General features: G+C 40.6%; 1 protein-coding gene across 6 annotated transcripts in view; it reads left to right on the top strand.

Annotated features, from left to right (window-relative positions):
• Positions 1-14,933, top strand: part of mast4 (microtubule associated serine/threonine kinase family member 4) — a 90,928-nt gene continuing 75,995 nt past the window's right edge. For 5 of the 6 annotated variants that reach the window (XM_067483371.1, XM_067483369.1, XM_067483368.1 and 2 more), the window contains exon 1: positions 1-553. In XM_067483371.1, coding sequence (XP_067339472.1) covers positions 314-553 — 240 coding nt within the window. In that variant the 5' untranslated portion in view covers positions 1-313. The remainder of the gene's footprint in view (positions 554-14,933) is intronic. The other variant, XM_067483370.1, reaches the window with a different exon arrangement.

Raw genomic sequence — 14,933 nt, 5'->3', positions numbered from 1 at the left:
CGCATTTCACAAGTCGGTGACAACATGGGCTTACGCGGCTTGGGAAATCCTGGGCGACGAAATGCTCAAAAGAGGCAACTTTTAATTGGGGCTGAGACCTTAGTTTAGCTGGCACCGCGACATTAAGGCTCGAAGAGTATTTTTATAGGTATCGCCGACTTTCTCCAGCGTCGTGACTTTGTTTTTAGGCGGTGTGACCGGGGTAGTTTGTGTTTTATGGGGTCACTACTGAGCCAACATGAACTCAGCAAATTGGACAGGTGCATGAACGGGCTCATTAACCGCTGCGTCACGTTTTGACGTCGCATCTTAAATGGAGCAGAAACAGTTTTCGGCGTCTGGAAGTCGCTCGTCTTCGCGTTCACGGAGCCTGTCCGAAAGTGACGAAATCAAGTCGATCCTGGACATGAAAGTTTGTGGCGAGGAGAGACAGGACGTGGACCCTGAAGGTGTCACCGAGGTGGAGGAGGACAGAAGCACAGAAGAGGCACGAGGAGACGCTGACCAAGAAGGAGACGAGGACGAAAAGGTAAATACGCACCAAACATTTCAGGTGATTCACGACCTCTCTCTGTGTGTGTGTGTGTGTGTGTGTGTGTGTGTGTGTGTGTGATGACTTTAGTGAACACACGTGAGCTCTTTAAATTTGGTCCTGCTGTCAAAATGTTTGTAAACACGCTTGTCAGGGGAAGAGTTCCCACGGCTTTACATCTAACTTGTGGAGCTAAGCGTCTGATTTTTTTAGGAAAAATAAACTGGAAATTAAGAAAAACAACAACAGAAAACAGCACCACAAACTAACCTTCTAATAAATTCAACAAAACAACAAAAAAAAGCAGCATTTATCGCAGGTTATTCGACTGCTTTATTTTAAGCCGCGTGTACCCAATAAACTGACACCTGTGTTTTGACATTAACGCTACTTTCCAATATATGTATGTTTTCATGCCAAATGACACATGTTGCTCGTGTTTTATGCCACTTGTGGGCTACCTGGCTTTGGCGGAGCTTTGGAGTTTTGGTTTTAAAGGGTCCAGATTTTGGTATTGTCATTTGTTTTGTCTCTTTCTTTTTTTTTTTTAGAAAATGTGATGCTTGTTGCTACTGGGGAAGTAGAAAGTGCAGCTAACCCTACTGTGAAACTTTACAGAGGGAGAATGTGGTCGCTGTGTGTGGTGCTACCTCAGGAAACAGATGGGAAAAATGAGGAAGACAAATTTCATGTCTCAGCCTTTTAATTTCTTAAAACCTTTTGCGCGGATGCTTCTGCAGACTGGTTTGACTGGCTCGGCTGAGCACAGTGCAGCCTGATGCATGTATGGGTGTGTGTTTCGGTGCTTTCAAAGCACTTGTCTGACATTAAACCTTTTCTAAATCATTTATGGTGCAGCAGGTCTGCAGGCTGTAGGTGTGGTTGACTGCCGTCTCTCATGATGTCCAATGAAAGCAGTGTGAAATAGCAGAAAATTGTGCAACATTATCTGTCTGTTGCTCAATTTTTTTTTCTTTTTTCTATTATTTTTTTGCTTAATCGGAGGCATTACATTTTTAGTTATTTTTACTGCTTTTTTTTTTGTTGTGAATTAAAAAAAGGTGAATCCCTTTGTTATGAGATGTTGGAAACGGGCACACCTGCCGACAGGCCCCACGCTGCATTTCCTGTAAGGATATTGCAAGGATAAACCAAAAATGGAATATAACACATTAAAATAATAGTCATTGCTTTATTTCTTCATGCCGTGACTGTTAAACGGAGTATTTGTTTGTATAACAGAGTCAACATGCACCAACATCTCCTGGAACGTAGCCCAGAGGTGGTGTCATGTTTGCTCATCGTGATGCTGAATTAATTTCGCTTGGCTGAAAAATGCTTTGACACCACATTGGTTTAATAGAGGATACGTATCGCTCTCGTTTTATTTGCTCTCAAAGACATCTAGTCTGTCCTAACAACTGCTTTACCAAGTTTAAGCCCGTTAAAAGCAAGTTTGCCCTACATGTGAAGCAGTGTGATGGATGAACCCTTTGCCCTTTTCTTCTGAGCCCTTTTTGAAATGGCATTTAAAACCAGTGGCCTCGCCAACGCTGGCCAACAGAGCAGATGTAATTTCACCCGTTACACCAAACTAAACAGAAGCACCACAGCCCTCCAGTGGCATTACTGTAGGGTTAAACAGGGAAGCCTGACCTTTGACTTAAGTGTTGCTGCTGGTGAGTTAAAGAGCGAAATTGATGTAATGTTTCCAGGGGCAACATATTTACTGCAGTGGTGCTTTGTGGTGTTTTTCCACTGTTTTTTTTATTGCTGGTTTTCACAGAGTCTTACTGTCTGGGCATATGGAAATCAGCCTTGTGGGCAGTGATAGAACATTAACAACAGTCAGGTTGACGCCTTTCTATCATGCAGCACAGCGGCTTAGAGTTGGACTTGCTTTTCATTGTGTACATAAATGGATAATGACAGTAGTTCTTGCTTGTTTCATTTTAGCGTCAGGTGGTGGAGTCGTACTGGAGTGGATAGCAGAACGTGGTCCACACGTTGATTTAACATGAGTTGTTATGCTGGATACCCCATACCGCTACAATCCTCCCATTTAGGAGCCGCCACCAAGGTGGCCCTTAGTGGCTGGGCGGTGCCCCAATTGGTTGGGTGGGATTCTAATCCGCGGCCTTCTGTATCCCAACCCGATGCTCTACCCATTGAGCCACCACACCTTCTTATAATGGTCTCCAGTACGACTCCCCCACCCACTATGACCTTTGTGACAGTTTCAACTTAAAAACTGAGAATTTATAACATTGTAAATGTAGAATTCATGGCAGAGCTGCTGTATTGGATTGCATTAGATTGTACAGGTGTACCTATTAAAGTGGCCACTGAGTGCATTTCACTATTAACTGAGTGTATATACTATAAATAGAATAACCTTTTTTGTTTCCTGTGAGGCTTTTACCCTTTGATTGTTTAGTCCTTTAAATGTCAAAAGTGCAAACCAGTCATCACAGCCCCTCAGAGCCCAGAGTGAAGCTCTAAAATGACTTGTTTTGTCGGTCCAGTGGTCAAACTTAGTGTTGTCCAGATTTAAAAAAAAAAATAAAAAATAAAAATAAAAAACAGGCACTAATCCAAACTTTGTTAAAGCTGGAACCAGAGAATACCTGACATTTCTGACTGAAATCATTAATCAAAATACTGTGGCAGTAGTTTGACTTGATTAAATGGCAATTATTGCATCTTTAGTCTGATTATTTTCTCCGGATCCACACTTTTGAACATTGCCTGATGCACTTTTGCATGGTTTCCCTTTTCATACATTCTTACACCTGCCTTTAGATGCCAGGTGATTCACAGTGAGACACGGCCTGCCTGCCAAGCTACAGTGTTAGACTTCCTTGTCTTCATATTTCCGCCTGCTTTTATTTCCTCTCATAATCAAAAATCCTCTGCTCTGTACATTGCGAACTCCTAACAATTTCATCCCTAAATATCATATTTTAAGCCACGTGTTATGTTTGAAAGATCCTCCTAAGACGTAAAACTTTAAGTGGGCAGGTCATCTTGTTTAAATCGGTGAGGCATCCGAGAACTAGTAGACATTATCGCATGCCAGGTTTCCTCTTAAAAATGGCTGCAGATGTTCAGGGAGTCGTTCGACAGCTGTATTATCTGAAGTGCACACAGAGCGAAGCTACCAGATGAGCTAAATGCTCTTTCCAAACTGCATGTTGCAGGATTGGATTTGGGAAAACCCGCTGTAACTGGCCAGCTGTGAATTTTTTACACGAACAGTCCAGTGCAGTGTGTTTCTGGAGAGACCATCTGAAAATGTGCCTTTTTCAGGTTTCACAGCTTTTTTGTGAAAAAGCTCTAAAAAGCCACTGTGCACTACCTGTTCATCAGTCGAACAGTTGGAGCCTGTTTTTTTTTTTTTTTTTTTTTCCCCCCTCAGGACTTGGTAGAGACATAAAGCAGATAAAAAAGTGAAAAAAAATGTTAGTACAAAGTTGAACTTGGACTGGATGTGTCGCGTTCTGGCACCGACGTTATCGCCAGAGCTGATCGCTGCCGTTCAAGTCAGTACTTGTGATTCCACCAGGTGTGCCGCAGCACGTCTTGGAAGCGTCGCAGTGTCTGTCAGAAAGCACCTAATCTGTTTTAGATGCAAATCACTTCTGGGACCATCAGACAGCACTTCTCGTTTTAGCTCCCTCTGTAGCCTGTAAAGTAGTGGGAGGAGGAGAGTTGTTCTCCTGATGATGCCGAACGCAGAGCGTCGAGCGATGCAGGGTCACAAAGCATGACTTCAACTCAACTATAATGTTGCTCCATAACTGCTGGACATGTAAATAACCGAGGACTAAAAACTGATCTACATCTTTCCCATAGTTTATTTCCTGTCATATGTTTATGATGCTGAGCAATTATCGTTGTCCGTCCCCCAGCAGGCAGCTGCTTCCAACTGTCGGGTTCAGCTTCATGTTTGCACATGCTGCATAGGGAGCATCATTTACAACAGGGTTACACCAGCCGGCTGACAAATTTACTTCCCTAAAGCAAAATCAATAATTCTACATGGCTTTAAAGAATTAACAGCCCTATAAGAAGATTAAAAAAAAAAAAAAAAGACAGAAAAATGCCTGATTCCCTGTGGAGCAGTTTGGTTTGAACAAACTGGGACGCACCTTCAGTGAGTAACAACGTGTGACACATTAACACCAGCACATTCAAACAAGGTAAAACCTTTTGTTGAAATGGAGCTGCTCCATTTAGGTTTAGGTCTAATTAGAAGGATACTCATTTATGTCCTGAAAGACACAAATGTTTTCTAGCTCTGTTTATCACAGATGGTCTGCACCTGGAAAGAGATTAGTTTAAAGTGACAGAATTTCATGAAGGCACAAAGTCATTTTTGATTTTTCTGTTGCTTACTCCCTACAAGTACGACTAGACTGGAACCTTTCTCTGCTCATTCTTTTTGCTCCTCAGCGTACTGTACCTTCTTATCCACCAATTAGTGCTGGAACTATTGGTTGATGAGTGAAGTAGCAGAAAAGCGATGCCCAAATCTATGATTGAGCAAAAAGAATTTGATTTTTGAGTTGTCAAATATAAGATTTTGCACATGCTCTGTGGGAATTATTTTCCCTGTTTGATATATTACAATCTCTACAAATAATCAGTAAATCATAAGAGTGAACAGAATAACAAAGGGATTCATTGATAACAGTGTTAACTTCGTGTCCCTGTCCACTCTTCTGCAGGAGAATTACAAGCTGATGTCAGGTCACAACTCATTTGTTTTGATGAATGGAGCCACTCATGTTGTTGGAATTAAAAAAGGGGAAGTGATTCTTAGAAGTAGAATTTTACTGTATTTACCCAGCGACAACGTACGCCTCCCACTTGGCTTTCCTGATACTAACCCAGTGACATCACCTGCACGCTCTCCATTAGACTTAAATCTATTTTGCCGACTGAAGGAAATCAAGTTGTCTCGTGGCAAATGTGAAAGACACAGGGCATCTGGGGCTTTACTGACGTGTGACGTGAAGTGATCTGTCATCCTGCAACAATGGAAGCCTTGAGCAACCGATAGTTTCTAGTCTCTGCATGTTGCGCTTTATATGTTAAGCGGTTTTTAAGAAACTACAGTTTAATTGATGGGTAAATGTTCTCATGACTTGTGTGTATTACGCTTGGAAAGCATCCAAATGTGTTACTTTTGTAGTAGTTTTGGCACAAGAACAGATCTTGGCGCCTAAGTCCGACTGGTTAGGACGATCTGTTCTTGCTGCAAGGTGGGAATGTGCTTTTACATTTGCATTGCTCTGTGGATACCCATGAAAAAACACACGGTAGCTTTAGGATGACACAGGTATTTATATTTAATATCGGTGAATTTATGATCAGTGGGTATTTCTAATCTAATCCCTTAGTTTAAACTACTCTCTCCATTCCACCATCCATCTCATGCTGAGATAATCCTTGGTTGGCAAATGGGTTTATTCCATTAGGGTCTGTTCCCTGAAAGTGCAAGGGCAACTGTCACACATTGCATTAGTGACTGCTTATATATCAATATTTGCTTCTGTTTGACAATGTTTAACTCTCTCTCTGTCTCTGTGCTGTGGTTCTGACCCTGTGGCGAGAACCTAAATAAACAGCCATTTATTTAAGCAGGCAGCCAGGCAGGGTGATTAGAGGGACGGTGTACGAGGGCTAAGAGGATTAACGTAATCTGTTTAAGACTTTTCACTCCTGCGGTGGACTGTGTCTGTCCAGGATCCATCTTTTGATGTTTGATTCTTCTTTCCTGTCTTTTGGATGCACGCATGTCTGGGTCTAATCAACCTTCTTTGTGAGGACTTAACATTTTGAAGCGACACAGACGCTTCAGTTTGTTGGTGCCTAAACAAAATGTCTCTAGGTCGGAATTTACCCGTAGGTCACTGCACATCATCGGAGGGAAGCAAGGTAAGACACCTCAGCAGTTCACACTGCTGACTGGTTTATTTAAAGTTCCTGTAATTGTAGTATATTGAATGCGTAACGCCCCAAAGACAGCTGTGAGTCGATACTGGTGTATAAGACAAACAGTATAGGTCAATGGCTTTCGGCTTGTCCCTTTAGGGGTCACCGCAGCAGAATGTGTTCTGTACCTGGGTTGTTTTTCTTTTTTCACCCCAAATATCCTTCCTGCCAAAACCCTTTATCCGGGCTCGGGACCGGCACCAAGGTGGCCCTTGATGGCTGGGTGGCGCCACACCTGGTGGGGTGGGATTCGATACTATGGCCTTTTCCATCCCAACTTGAAGCTCTAACCAGTGAACCTCCAGGCCCCCCCCCCCCCATATAAGTGTACATACAGTGAAACACAGTTAAATCTGTGTGTAAAAGATATGTTATACGCATTGAGTATGGTGACGTTTAGACAAAGGGTTAATTAATACACAGGCTATAATAAAAAATGTATATCTTGTTGAAATGGTTACACTAGTTGTTTTTTTTATTTCATCAACCACATTTATATTAATGACGTTAATAACATGAATGCAATTCAGCAGCACCACAGTCTGTTTTAAGAGTTTATTATGTATGTTGGATTTATTGTAGATTGAATTAGTTTTAACTGTGCACCTAGTAAACTGGGTGTATACTGTAAGCAGTTCATACTAATGGAGATTAATGAGAGAAACATCCAGTTTCAAACATCCTAACATTGAGATAATTTGCTCAGTCCTGACAAATTTTTCTGTTCTGTGTTGCGTGGAAAAAACATTAGCTTTTCCTAAATTAAGCTGCTTTTTACAGTGGTTAAGGCTTAAAAAAAATAATAATAAAAAATCTCAGCATCATTGTTGAATCAGAGACACATAAACAAACTTGTCATGATTTTAAACCGCTATTTTTACACTTTCTCTTTTTCTCATTCGTTCATGCTAGAAATCCTAGATGTGACCAAGATGTAATTTGTTTTTCCTTGGCCTAAGTTCTATGTGTAAACCAGATTTAATGGAATTTATACAGTTAGTCTTAAAGCCACTGTACGTTAAATAAAATGTTTCTACTACAGATGTCATGGTTGAACACTGGATTTTTTTTTTTCTTTTCCAGCTAGAGCTCAATGTATGAATTTTATGAAATGGCAGAAGGGAAGAACTGCTGTAGATTTTTAACTTTAGGTCACGTCAACACAGGAAGCTGAAATCCCCTGTGAGAGCGCACAAGATTTTCTTTAGTGGGTAAAGGGACAGTGTAAGGAGAAACATGAAGTGTCCATTGGGTGACTGCAATATGGAATTTCCTATTTGCAGTGGGACCGTGAGAGTGTGACGTTTTTCTCACGAGTAAACGGAGCAAGAAAACAGATTCAGCTGGAATTCGGGGAGAGTTGAAGAAGAGCGATGTTAGGTAACGAGGTCGTCCAGAAAATCATTTCCTACATAGTTGACCCTGAGAGAGAGAGAGAGAGAGAGAGAGAGAGAGAGATGAAAACTGTCCCTTTCTCAAGGATTGTGGCTCAGTTTACTTTTTTCCCCCCTCATGCATTTGCAGCAATAACCTCTGTCTTGTAGTACAATTATCAATGTAGCCATCAAAAACATATTCTGTCATTTCCTAAGCTTAGTTACGACCATCCCCACACTGACATTACAACCAACAATGACACATTACTTCCAAAACGCAAAGAATTTAACATTTAAGTGATAAACCTGCCACTCTTATTAAAAGCTGCAGTTGTGCCACGTAATATTCGTTCATTTATGTGAACTGTTATGGCATGGAAAGTGAGTGTTATCCGTTGGTTTGTTTCCTAATACTTTAACAGGTTTAACAATTGAAAGCATGAAAGTGAATTGTGAAAAATAAAATATTTGACAGCTCGCTAAAAGGTTGATTTGAACAATTTGTCATAAATTCAAGCAGCTGGGCTTTAGACCGGCTGATTATAAATGGATAGGCAGTTTCTGTTGGAAGCCTCAGCAACATCTGGCCCATTAAGTCTGTACAAACCTAATGTATTTCTACACCCAATTAATTTTAACCAGTATGTTTGTGCTGGCACGAACATCGGTTAACGGTACCTGCTAAAGCAAATGCAAGGCAACATAAGGAAAGGTCATTGTTTGACAGGCCAGTCCTCAGTGTTCAGTGTTACTTAAACAGTAAAATGGAGGAATGCTTTAAACCTACTGAAGTTTAAAAAATAAAAGATTATGTAACAGTCTGTTGTGTAGTTCTCAATGCAGCATTGGAAGCTTTGGATGCTGACGTTAAATCAGAATTTGGTCACATTTGTGTTGCCAGAGTTTAAAGGGTTTATCACAGGAGGATATTTTAGGACTGAAACCAGTGTGTGACGGTGGGGGAAATTTGTGTGGGAGAGATTTTAATAAGTTCAAATGAATGATTCAGTTATTAGTTAGAAATGATACAATGGTGAGGAAAGTGATGACCGAAACAAGGGGGCAGCGATGACTGGAAGAGAGAGGGTGAGGCTCTCTGGAAGTGCATGGGGTCACTCTTCCTGCTTCGCTGTGTGTCTTAGCAACCACTAAAGCTTTCTGTCATCCATCTCCAGTGAAATGAGAAACGGCACCGATTTTTATTTTATTTATTTCTAACTTTTTTAAAATGTGGAAATCGTTACTCAACGCACTTCACCCTTTGTAAAGCAGATCAGCGCACCAGAATATGTTTGTGTTGTGTTCGTAGCACATGCAAGTATGTGACTACCACAATGTTTTTCTTGGGCCCCAACCTCTGAAGTATTTATGACTTGACCTTGGGGACAGTGTCCCTCTGTGCAGCCTTGCTCTTTCATCCTTGCCTTTGCCTGAGTACGATACACACTACACCTCTTCCTGCTGCTTTTTATTTTTTATTTTTGGACTGGCTGTGTACACTTGTGTATTTACCGGTGTAGAAAGACCCATCTCCTCTCTGTGGCTGAGTGTCTGTCCCCACCCGCAGTTTATTTGATCTTTGTAGTTTTTGCTTGTAAAGGTCAACAGCAAGAGTAAATGTGGCGTTGTTTGCTCTGCTTTGTGTGCTATCCTCTGTGAAGGTCATACTTGTACTTTTTGTTGCATATTATTATACTTGTCTGTGCTTGGTGTTTGATTGGTTGATACAGTAACAGTTCTTAGATGTGTCATTGCACCATCATGACACCCAAATAATCCAATTCCAGTGTCTTTTTTATTTTATTTTTTTTTTTGTATTTATTTATTTATTTTTTAATGCTATAATGTTAATGACAGTGTAAAAGATGCTGCTTCTGCAGTGTTGCCTCCTCAAGCTGCTGCTTTAGGACAAGTTTTATCTTATTTGCCATTTTGGTTCACTTTCACTGTTTTCCCAGCAACATTTTGGCCACATCAAGCATCTGTTTTTTTTTTTGTGCAAAACGCTCTTAAAAACCCACCGTATGCTGCTTGCTCAGCGTAGTGCTTGCCACTAGTTTAACTCATAAATTTAGGACATTCAGTCTACTGTAGACCGCGGGGCTTAAGGATGTCACATTGTGCAATCTGCTATATTATCTGAGTGTCTGCTTTGTTGCACAGTCAGAATGATGATGGTGTGACGGGGAAAAAAGTGAAAACGCATAAATAAATCCACTGGTTGTCACACATGGTATTCAGTCGATAAGCCAACCGACTTTTTGTGTTGTGCATTCCGTCGTCTTTGTTTCACTTTTTTGCTTCACGCTCTTTGTTTTGACAACAAAGCATTGTGGGCACTGTCAACTGTGTGTGGAGCTGGTGGTGAAAAAGAGCACAGAGGAAGGAGGGAAAAGTCAGGTTTGATCGTGCTTACAGGAGCTCTGCTGCAGAGGGAGGAATGGTAGGTGAAAGGGCCGTGGCTGCTGCCAAAACTGCAGTGTGTGTGTGTGTGTGTGTGTGTGTGTGTGTGTGTTACCCAGTGTGCACACAGAGAGCTAACTGTTGGCTTACTGCAGTATTTCCTCTGTAATCAAACAGGCATGTGAAGGGATTACACCCTTTTGTAAAACCGATGCAGATGTTCTGGGCATGCAGACCAGTGTGACCAGTGTCCTCAGCAGACCTTGCTGACTGTCTGATGAGATGCATTGAAGTGAGAGTTACCCAGACGTTTAATCGTAATTCAATGATAATGATGTCCGATGGATCTCTGAGCAGCTTTGGCAGCCCTCCATACCTTTTTTTTTTTTTTTTTTTTTTTTTTTTTTTTTTTTTTTTTTTTTTTTTTTTTTTTTTTTTTTTTTTTTTTTTTTTTACAGGCTCAAATTTCTGTTTTGGTGCTCACGGGATGGAGGCAAAAGGTTATGAGGATTACCAGGCTTATGCAGTCAAGTTTGTTTGTTGTGGGTCTGGTTTAGGATTGCAAGATTGCCCTTTGTGGTGTCTGTAGTTATTGTGAGTAGGCAATAGTAATAATCATGTCTGTTTTAATAATGAAACTGGCATGTGTGCTCTGTATCACAAGTAGACCTGTTTTTTTTTTTTAAGAAAATATGAAATCTCTGATATTTCATCTTTGCATGGTGAAAGGAAAGCAAATGCCAGGCTAAAAAAGTACGGCGTGCCCCTAAACATCAGACTTTGACCCACTGTTTAGAAGGTCCCACTTACTTTTTATGAGTTAAAAAAACAATTTGTCTACACGTGGAAACAGCCATGTAAACAAAACGGAGGGTTATGTTACTTCACCGGCCGAATGCCATTTTTACTGGGCCGCAACTCTAATGGACCTAAAATATTTGCAGTATTTTCATTTCATCTTGAGGGAAAGAAATTGGCATTAAAATGAGTCTAACCTTGTTTGTAATTTACTGAGCTGCAGCCCCTCAGTCAGGTCACTGTGGTCCATGTTCAGGCGGTTAGGTCACAATAACCAGTTCAGAGTGATTTTGTTCATGGCCGGACGCTTCTGACTCTTAACAGTGTGACGGTATGACTCATGATTGTTTCGCAGCATAACTCGAAGCTGCTTATGGAGGTATTGCTTTATTGGTTTGCTTGAGTTACAGAACAGTCTCTCCATTCTTTACTTAATTGTGATTAATCTTTAGAACACCTGGAGACAGTTGCACCAGCTGTTTGTTAACTCAAACTTGAAGTTCTTTTGACTTATGCTATGAAATATGCAGTGCATCACGCAAAGTGAGAAATATACTGCAGTGTGTAACCAAACCACCTTATATACTAAGGTGAACTTGCTCTTACATGACCTGTTTTAACTCTAAACCAAAATAAATATTGATTTGTTTGAATGATTTTACATAATGCAGTAGTAAAAATATCACTTGGTAGAACTCTGGGTCTTTTTACTGGTAATTTTTAGGCGTATGTATCCACATTCATAAATTTTAGGTTCTTATGAGATTTTTTTTTGGCAATGCTTTAGATTACAACCTGCGCCTTACAGAGTAGGTACAGTGAACTTAATGTGTACTTATTAGTAACGGTATTCTAAACTACTTATTGGTAAATAATTGTATATCACATGATAGGTGTGATAGGTTTAAAGTACTAATAAGGACACAGTAAGTTTGCTGTAGTTACCCTGTAAGTCACAGGCTGTAATTTAAAGTGTTGTCGTATGATGTTACATCAAACTTTTTTTAGCTTTTAAACACACAGTGTGACAAAAAACCTGATGACTGATGAGCAGCTTCATTGCAGAAACCTCTGCCTTCAGTTTTTACTACGATGTTCATCTCAGAATACAGTCCGTCATTTTTTAAGTTTTATTGGGAACCATGTGATCAAACAAGGACAAGAATTGACAACCTACTTTTTCTGATAATACTTTTAACGTTTAATATTTTCCCAATCGGTCATAAACTGTGTGCATGCTCCTTAATAAAACAAAGTCACATTCACTAATAAAGCACCGATCGCTTGTCATGCCACCGACTTCGCTGTTGCTGTAGTTAATTGCTGATATTACAACAAGTCTTTACTAGTGAATGTTGCCGTGAGTGGTCTCTGTAAGTCAGTCCTGAGACAGCCTGGCGACCTGTCCAGGATGGACCCCGCCTTTTTGCTCAGTGACCTCTGGGATCACCTCCAGGGCCCCTGTAGCCCTTTTAGGCTGTTTGATATAGATAGTACTTGGTGTAACAGTTTCACAACCGGACTTGGAAATGGAATATTGTGAAAGCAGGTGAAACAATATCCTGAGCTTAAGATATGACTGAAGTTCTGTTCTTTGGGACCGCCTTAAAACAGGAAGTCGGTGGTTGCAAAACAGATCAGCTGCAACCTTTTGCACCACATGACTGTCATTCTATTTCATCTACCTGTGATCATTTAGTCATACGTACTGCATGGTTGCGCCTCTGGCTGAAGAGTAGATGGGAACTGGCAGCTTGATTGTTTCTGTATTTTCATGCATTTTGAGATTTTTGATGTGATGTGAGTGAAGGTGTTGCGTTTTCTCTGAAAACTGAGATTTAACCAAATCATTTGAGACAAAAGATTCAGTTGAATATTTGGCAGCTCCTCATCTCCGCCTCAGCAGTGCTTTCTGGCTAGAAATGAGAGGGTGGGTGTATGGTGGTGTTAGTTTTTCTCAGGCCAAGCTACAGTGGAATGTTTAAGAGGCTGAATTTCTGCTGGACAGTGAAAATACAGAGCAGATCATAGTGGCTGCATTAGGGTTTGCAAATTATATATAATATATATTGCAAACAATATATAACAATTACATAATTAATCATTTCAATGAGCTCAGTTCAGCCGCAGAAACTATCATGTGTTATGTTATTCAGACACGGGTCAGTCATTGTAAAGGCGAGCTTACTCGAATCTGACGCTCCAGCAAATACTTAACCCTGGAGACCGTTGTATGAAGTACATTGAACATTTATTGTACTTGATTCTCAACTTGGCCAAAGACGGGTCAATTGTACATACAAGTTTAAGTACTAGTAATGTCACTAGCACATTCGCAAACGGCTTCATCAAACAAGTTTCTCAAAGTATGGCTGAACTCGCAGAACTCGGTAAGAAGCCGTGTGACTCCATAGCTACACAATGCACCCTTTTCTTCTACCTGCTTGCGTTCCCCACCATGTTGTAGTCAGTTCCTCTGCTCCAGCTACCGTGTCACGTCTGCACCCTTTAGTAGCTGAGCTGAACCTTTTTCTCTTGTAACTAAATCATTGCTGTTCGTTGTTTCCTTGACAACTGGACAAAAACTTAAAAAAGGTAAACTACAAAGGCAAAGCTACAAGATGCCACTAATGACATCATCGGTACGCAGAAACATAACACAACACACAATACAGTACAGTTCATGATACACAATACATACTACACAAAACTAAAACTGTGGAAACCCTTGGTTGGCTCATACAGTCATAAATACATTCCTCTGTTTCAAACGTTAGCACCGAGGAAAAGGCTCATTCTAACAGCACACTCCTTGATTCTGCCAAAAGAGAGTTGATATTTGAACTGAATTCATCCGTCATCTCCCCCAGGAACTACACACCCCAGACGTCATCTGGATCATGTCTGCATACAGCATGAACTCACAAGACATTAACACAACTGTTGTACATAGATATGTCTGTGCACTGTGGTGTATGCACTGTATAAATACAGCTGATGTCTGTGTTTAGACATAGCTGAGAGATGACACACGTTCCAACGTCCACATTTCTTCCCTCTTCCAGTGCTCGTATCAGGTCTACAGTAATTTTTCTCATTATACAGTAATTTTTTCTTCCATTAAGTGGACTCAGTGTTAACAATTAGTCTGCTGATGACTGATGAGCAGCTTCATTGCAGAAACCTCTGCCTTCAGTTTTTACTACGATGTTCATCTCAGAAGGAACTTTTTACGTTAGACGTCTAATTTCTCAGAGAAGTCTTGCCTCACAACTGCCATTACTAGCATCAGGATCATGAATCCTCCCTTCCTTCCAGATAACTCTGTATATCTTTGCATTCTCTACCTCACATCACTTGGCATCATTATGTGGCCATTATCTTCTTCGTTAGACTGGTGTAATGTGCTGTAGCATGTAGTTTAGTGTTTTTGGGATGTATTTCTGACATGTTTATTGAAGTAGGCTGTAAAAGCAGTTAAGTAAATTGGTTTTGCTGTAGCTTTGGCTGACATTGAACTGCATAATTACAAATGGCTAATAATGAGATGTTGCTCAGACTTTCCTTTAAACCAAAAAATGTATTTACTCAAAACCTGCAAAAACCAGTGGTGTGGAAACCATGTGGGCATTGGATTGAGAAACTTAATTTGCAAACTACATTTTGTGCTGAGCTCAATGTATGAACATATTTTGCAGAGCACCTGGGGAATCCCCCTACCTAGACCTGTTGAAAAGGTGAGGCTTGCCAGAGTGTTTTGGGTTTGCTGGTTTATCTGTTTGGGACATGCACCCTTGAAAGTAGGTTTTCCTAAATTTTGCTTT

This window comes from Channa argus, chromosome 18 (assembly GCF_033026475.1).
Source record: "Channa argus isolate prfri chromosome 18, Channa argus male v1.0, whole genome shotgun sequence".
NCBI classification, from domain to species: Eukaryota; Metazoa; Chordata; class Actinopteri; order Anabantiformes; family Channidae; genus Channa; species Channa argus.
Note: the sequence above shows the minus strand (reverse complement) of the source record. Positions and strands in the feature narration are given on the sequence as shown.